The 6,808-nt window shown below is 40.1% G+C and overlaps 1 protein-coding gene across 1 annotated transcript; it reads left to right on the top strand.

The window, feature by feature from the left end:
* Positions 1-924: 924 nt before the first annotated feature.
* On the top strand, positions 925-6,562 carry LOC124652788 (CSC1-like protein HYP1). The gene is made up of 10 exons (XM_047191831.1): positions 925-1,175; positions 1,273-1,428; positions 2,060-2,123; positions 2,367-2,576; positions 3,309-3,500; positions 3,634-3,932; positions 4,139-4,415; positions 4,819-5,091; positions 5,815-6,048; positions 6,215-6,562. Exons 1-10 carry the CDS (start codon positions 940-942, stop codon positions 6,374-6,376), a joined length of 2,103 nt encoding a protein of 700 aa, XP_047047787.1. The 5' UTR covers positions 925-939; the 3' UTR covers positions 6,377-6,562.
* The last annotated feature ends 246 nt before the right edge of the window (positions 6,563-6,808 follow it).

The following is a 6,808-nucleotide window of genomic DNA, read 5'->3' as shown; positions in this document are numbered from 1 at the left end:
AAGATAATTTAGCCAAACGAAAATGGAATAGATGTACTAAGTGTTGATTTTGTGACTCGTGGACCACTTGTTTATCTCATATCCTTTTGCTCGCATGATTTGAGGTACGATATATTTTACTTTTACTATACCTCTTCCAGCTAACGTTACCAATATGTTCGATAATTGGTTGAATTGAGTGAATAAAAATGACAAAGCTAGAATTTGCATTGGTGTTTCAGCTTTATGTTGGTCCATTTGAAATCGCAGGAATGATATTGTTTTAAATAAACAGAAGGTACTAATTTTTATAGGTTATTTATCGAGTTGCGCATCAGGTACAACTATGGGGTTTTCTACTCTCAGCGGATCAGCGGGATACTATAGTTATTAGGTGCAACCGTTTGCTGATGGTTGCACTTGATTGCTATTTTCAAGCTACTGGATGGATGCATATTAGCAGAATTACGAATGGCTAGCTCCTCGTCGTTTTTGATTTTCCTTGATACTTGTGTCAATCCCCGTGGAAAAATTCAAGCGTCAAGGCATCTCTCGTGCGCTTGCGCGCTCTCTCTCGCTAGTAATCAATAATCAAGTTGAAATTCGTAGTACAGCAATTAAATGCATCTGCTTACTGTTTCACTTAAATTTAAAAACCATGGCATGTCGACCAGGTGTATTTTATGAACCCAAGCTTCGAGAGACACACGTATACACCGCTGGTGCACACGACTACACGTCACTGCTGGTCCGGATAGACCCCTTGCCGACCACCGTGTCACCCTCACGCGCCACGTGTCCCGCCGACACGTCGGACCCACTCAGTAATTAGTCAACTGAACTCGACCTTTACAAGCGAATCCCATAGTTAATGATTCAGTGCAGCAGATGAGTTTGATCTCGACTGACCTCTCGCCGCCGACCACTCGCCGGAAGGCTCGTAGCTAGCCCGGCGGCGCGATGATCGTGTCGGCGCTGGCCACGGCGGTGGGCATCAACCTGGGCCTCACCGTGCTGCTCATCTCCGCCTTCTCGCTCCTCCGCCGCCGCCCGCCCTTCGTCTCCGTCTACTCCCCGCGCCGCCCCTACGCGCCGCTCGAGTCCTGGATCGCCGCAGCGTGGCGCCTCTCCGAGGACGACGTCCACGCCGCCGCGGGGCTCGACGGCGTCGTCTTCGTCCGCATCATCGTCTTCAGGTCCAGCCCCGAATTCCCCCAACATTTCCCCTTCCTCTTCTCCCCTCCATTCGTGCTCGTTTTGGCTGCTGAATGGAGCGTGCTTTCGATGGTGCAGCATTAGGGTCTCCGCGGTGGCCGCCGTGCTGGGGGTCGGGGTGCTCCTGCCGGTCAACTTCTTGGGGGACCAGCTCAGCCTCATCGACTTCGCCGACCTCTCCAACAAGTCGGTCGATCTCTTCAGCATCTCCAACGTCAAGGACAAATCCAATAAGTAAACTCCTCATGCTACTTTTTGTAATTTACTGCACTTCTTTTTTTGGGTTGTTCTACATAATTTGGCTACTGAATTTAACAGGTTACTTAAATGGTAGCTAATTCTAGTTACTTTTGTGAATAAGTTTGTTATAATAGGGTGCTCAATATGTGAAATTGTTAAGGAGTTACTACTTTTTTCTGAGGGCTTGTCTATTGTTTTTTTGGGACCAGGGCCTTCCTAGTGCTCATAAGCCTGATGGTCAAACTCCATGTCATGTGATGTAGTAGTGACCTTTTTGTTTTCATTTTCGTCGTATTAGGCTTGTTCAATCAAAATCAGATAGCTATTCCAGAATCCAGATACCTGCTGCTATTCGTATCAGCCTATGTTGCTGTGTAAGGTGCTGATCTGTAGATTGATAGAACATGCTACAGCTCTGTTCAAGGAACAAAACAAAAGATGTCGTTATCATTATTCAGTACTTAAGAATTTGATTACAATGATGTGGAACAACTCTCGTCATTCTCCATGGCTTCTTGCTGATGCAAACCATTTTGTTGGAGTCTAGTTTCATATTTCTATTTGAAATCATATTCCTTCCTGAGCTAGAAGTCCTGCTAATTACACTCGGTAACGTGATTCACAGATTGTGGCTTCATTTTTCTGCTGTGTATATCATAACTGGAGTTGCATGCTACCTGCTGTATCATGTAAGTAATCTAACCTTTTCCTCCCTTTATGTTACTTCCTTTTAATTTTTCATTTTCTTTTCTATATTGGTAACCTGATTCCCTGTGTATCAGTTGAACTGAATACAGCATCTCTTTATAATTAATACATGCGTGTTGAATCTGGCATCTATTTATTAAGGCTTTGTTTGTGAAGTGTTTTTGGTGTTTGTTTGGTTTCACATCTCTATGTATGCAATAATTTTTTATGTTTTGCCTTTGCAGGACTACAAATATATTGCTGGTAAGAGGCTCGAATATTTTATGACGTCAAAGCCACTACCCCAGCATTTCACAGTTCTTGTTCGAGCTATCCCTAGAACCGATGGTGGTTCTGTGAGTGAAGCTGTTGATAAGTTCTTCAAGCAGTACCATTCATCCACCTACTTGTCAGGCAATGTTGTTCATCAGACTGGCAAACTCCGTCGCCTTGTTGTAAGATACAGTTCTCTGATACGTTTGTATTGCATAATTTACGAATAGATACTCATGAATCCTCAGTGATCTTAGTGAAACCATTATGTGGGCTATCTATTGACTTCTTACATGTCATATGGGTTGCTGAGGAATATAGTTGCATGACAAATATTACCATGACTTTGTAAGACCTGTATTTTTCATCCCAGTGATGATCAACCTCTTCCTTCTGACTTTATTAGTAGTGTTTCATTGACTTCATAAGTATGTCAACTCTATTTGAATTAGTATTTTTTACAAGATAATATATGTAGTAAATTCATTATGCAATATTTGGACAGGTCAACTTTCTTGGACATAATTATTTTCACAAGTTTATTGTACACGCACTGTTCTTACTTCTGACAGCCAATGTTCTAACCCTTTTTTTGCATGGATTTATTATAAAAACTGTATATTGGATGGCATGTCTGTTCACTGAAGTGTTTTAAGAATATACAAAAATAAATTCAGGCCATGAAATTGTCACAGTTATACTGATTACAACTATTGTTTCTTATCCTCATACTTCTAACCTTAACAGAGTTTATTTTTACGTGAACAAAAGTATCCTCAACTCCCCTAGATCCATCTGAAAGTAATGGTACACTCGTTTGTTTGCTTTTCTAAACTTCATAAGGAATACTGCATTGTAGCTTCTTGAATGCAATCTCCTGTTTCGAGACTTCTGACTGTTCGATTTCTGTCCAGAATGACACCGAGATTATCTGGAGAAAGCTAAAGAACCTAAAATATGCACCATATCAATCTCCTAGTGAAGAACCTCCAAAAAAGTTTCTTGGACTATTTGGGAAAAGTAATGTTCTTGGGAAATATCAGAAAAAGCTCGAAAACCTAGAGGAAAATGTTAGAATGGAACAATCAGAAGCTACTAGGAGACAGGTACGTATATGTATATGCTTCTTTGGTCTTCGTCAAGTTGAGTATGATTGTGAATTTTTTTATCCTACTAGTTTGCCTTTTGTTCCGATGAAATACAAACATATTAATATTCACTTACTGTTTTAATCTTCAGGAAATTTCCGCTGCTTTTGTTTCATTCAAATCTCGATATGCTGCTGCAAATGCAATTTACATCAGACAGTCAGACAATCCAACTGAGTGGCAAACTGAGCATGCTCCTGATCCTCATGATGTTTATTGGCCTAACTTTTCTACAACATTCATGGAAAGATGGATATCCAAGTTTATAGTATTTGTAGCTTCAGTTCTCCTGATAATCGTGTTTCTCATAGTTGTGGCATTTATTCAAGGACTCACTTATATGGAACAACTCGAGGCATGGTTGCCCTTCCTGAAGAACATACTCGAAATGTTAGTTTCAGTTCATAGATTATATACGTTTTTCCTGTTGTTGTTTTATTATTATTGTTTGGAAAGAACTAGTCAGGCATGTATGCTCAGATGCTGAATCAAAGATGCTGGTGCTAGTCAGTCTTATTAGTCTGGGCTTGTTTATCTAATGTATGGCACATCAGAATGGCTTTTTACCTGACCATTGTCTTCTTTGATCTTTCCAGAGCCATTATCAGCCAATTGGTTACTGGGTATCTTCCCAGTGTTATTCTTCAATTTGTTTCCTCCTGTGTGCCCAAATTAATGAAGAAATTTTCGGCCATGCAAGGATTTGCTTCTGTCAGTGGGATCGAGAGAAGCGCTTGCAACAAAATGCTCCGGTTTACAATATGGACTGTGTTCTTTTCCAATATTCTTACTGGCACAGCCTATCGCCAACTCGATATATTCCTTGATCCAAAGGAAATACCTTCAAAGCTTGCGATTCTTGTACCTGCACAGGTAGGGCATTTGTTTTGTTGTTCTCTTCACCATGGCAAGTTTAGTAAATCGTTTGGTGTATACTACAAGAAAGTTACCACAGGTTGCTTCAGAAAACGTGTTTCCTTTTCTAAGCTTCATATAACACGGATAGTAAACCTTTCTGTTGGCATGCGTACTATACTTATGCAGTTATATTGACAGTGTTCTGTCCTTTGTTTCTGAAATCAATACCTCTTATAAGAGTTTTCCAACTTAGCCTCTGTAAATGTTCTTTGTTGCCATCCTTCTTCTGTATTGCTGTGACTACTTGTCCACTTGAATAAAACCTGCTTAAACAATTTGCATCTGTCTCCTATGGTATTAGTCCCTGCCATAGCTTGTGCGTCGCTAAATAATGATTGGTTTCATGATTATTCTGCAGGCATCTTTCTTTATTGCATATGTGGTGACTTCGTGGACAACTATAACATCAGAAATCACTCAGACTTCTGCTCTTTTGTACCACTTATGGGAGAGCTGTGCAAAGTGTTGCAAGAGGGATGACCCAGAAACTCAATCGATGAAATACCATAGCGAAATTCCTAAGATTCTGTTGTTTGGACTTCTTGGGCTCACATACCTCATTGTAGCTCCACTTATTCTCCCATTTATATTGGTTTACTTCTGCCTTGGCTACTTCATATTTCGTAATCAGGTGAAAACACAATAGATTATTACTCGTTCTTTTAAGCTTCCTGTTGATGCTACACATGGTAGTGTGATCTCCTTGTGCATGAAGGATGAAATTTGGAGGCTAATATCTAGGTCCTTCCAAATTTTGGGCAGTGAACTACCAATTTGAGAAAGTTCAGATAGATATTTCTTGAATTTGGCCACCTGTTGGTTGGTTCATTGCTGTTGCCATTAATATCTAGATAAAATCAAGCTGCTGTGGTGTTAAGGCATATAATACTAGACTTGTTTTCTTTTAATATGTGTTCGACATAACCAAACAGTTACTTTCTGTGATGAATTAGACCATCTACTGGTGGAATTTAATAAGACCCTTCCTGAAAAACATGGAACCCTGATGTGTCTTGAAACTATGTAAACTAGTTTATATTATTGTGAAAAATAAAGGTTGTTCATGTGTAAGTATTCATTCTTAGTTGATTGAACAATACTTCAATACTCTGGGAAGCTGACAGTAGGAGGAGTGTGACTATACCATACAATTATTTTGCAGTGTTGAAATAGCTTAGTGGAAGACACATATTCCACATGTAATTGTCTTTTCCTGCTGACTAAGTTTGTCTGAAGTGGTGAAATACATTATTTGCTCCAGCTTTATAAACTTGATGGTACAATTTGCATGTGCTTACCTTTATTGTTCATTAGTTACTATCTGCAGTCTGTAACTTTGCCACTACAAATGCAGCTTTGTAATGTATATGCACCCAAGTATGATACCGGTGGAAGATTTTGGCCCATTGTACACAATGCGAACATATTCTCTCTTGTGCTGATGCATTTGATTTCAATTGGAGTACTTGGAATAAAGAATTTTCCAATTGGTGCAAGCCTGCTGGTGCCTCTACCGTTCCTCACACTTCTGTTCAATTCCTACTGTGGAAACCGGTTTTTTCCCATCTTCGAAGCATACTCTACTGAGGTACATTTTCTGGTAGCTTCTCTCTTGCTGTACATGCGTCGTACGACATTCTATTTTTTGCATCTGTTTTTCCTTAGCAGCAACAGCAACTCCTTTCTCATTCTGATTCTCTGGATATCAATTCTGTGACATATAAGCCCTTCATGTTTCACTTTTGTTCATGCAGTCACTGGTAAACAAAGATAAACAAGAAGAAAGCAAACCAGAGATGTCAGAGTTCTTCAGGAATCTTGAAACAGCATACACTGACCCGGCACTGAAGCCTATCCAACGATCTTCAGGCTATGACTACGACGAACGTACTGCACCGCTCTTGTCTTCCGTCTAGACCCAGACAAATGATAGGTGCCCCTGTCTCCCACGGTGTGATGTTTGGTTTGATTTTGATGGTCATGTACATAGCAGTACAGGTGTGCTCCTTCTTGTGTTGTTACACCAGTAAAGCAGAACATAGAAGTTAGAACATAAATCACTGTATTCTATTTGTTGTACATTTTCCCACAAGGAGTTTGTTGTGCATATTTTTTGTACTCTCAGATTTTGTACTCACTTTTCTAATATGAATAATACATTTTTTTTTTACATTGGGATGGCCGACGCAAACTTATGAACCTACCATGCAAGTTGTGGGACTTGAAGGCTCCGTGCAACCTGCTCTTTCTTCTAACTTTCTACTTATATGGATGTTGTGTTACTCCATATGATTGGTGGATGATAAGATTGTTTGCCACTTGGAGTAGTGTGATCAGGAGCAAGCTAG

The sequence above is a fragment of the Lolium rigidum genome, chromosome 5 (assembly GCF_022539505.1).
Source record: "Lolium rigidum isolate FL_2022 chromosome 5, APGP_CSIRO_Lrig_0.1, whole genome shotgun sequence".
NCBI classification, from domain to species: domain Eukaryota; kingdom Viridiplantae; phylum Streptophyta; class Magnoliopsida; order Poales; family Poaceae; genus Lolium; species Lolium rigidum.
Note: the sequence above shows the minus strand (reverse complement) of the source record. Positions and strands in the feature narration are given on the sequence as shown.

Bases quoted from the DNA above. Each gene is read 5' to 3' on its own strand.
- LOC124652788 (XM_047191831.1), top strand. From the start codon at position 940: ATGATCGTGTCGGCGCTGGCCACGGCGGTGGGCATCAACCTGGGCCTC. The intron at 2,124-2,366 runs GTAAGTAATCTA...TTGCCTTTGCAG, and splicing joins CATGCTACCTGCTGTATCAT to GACTACAAATATATTGCTGG. The intron at 4,416-4,818 runs GTAGGGCATTTG...ATTATTCTGCAG, and splicing joins CGATTCTTGTACCTGCACAG to GCATCTTTCTTTATTGCATA.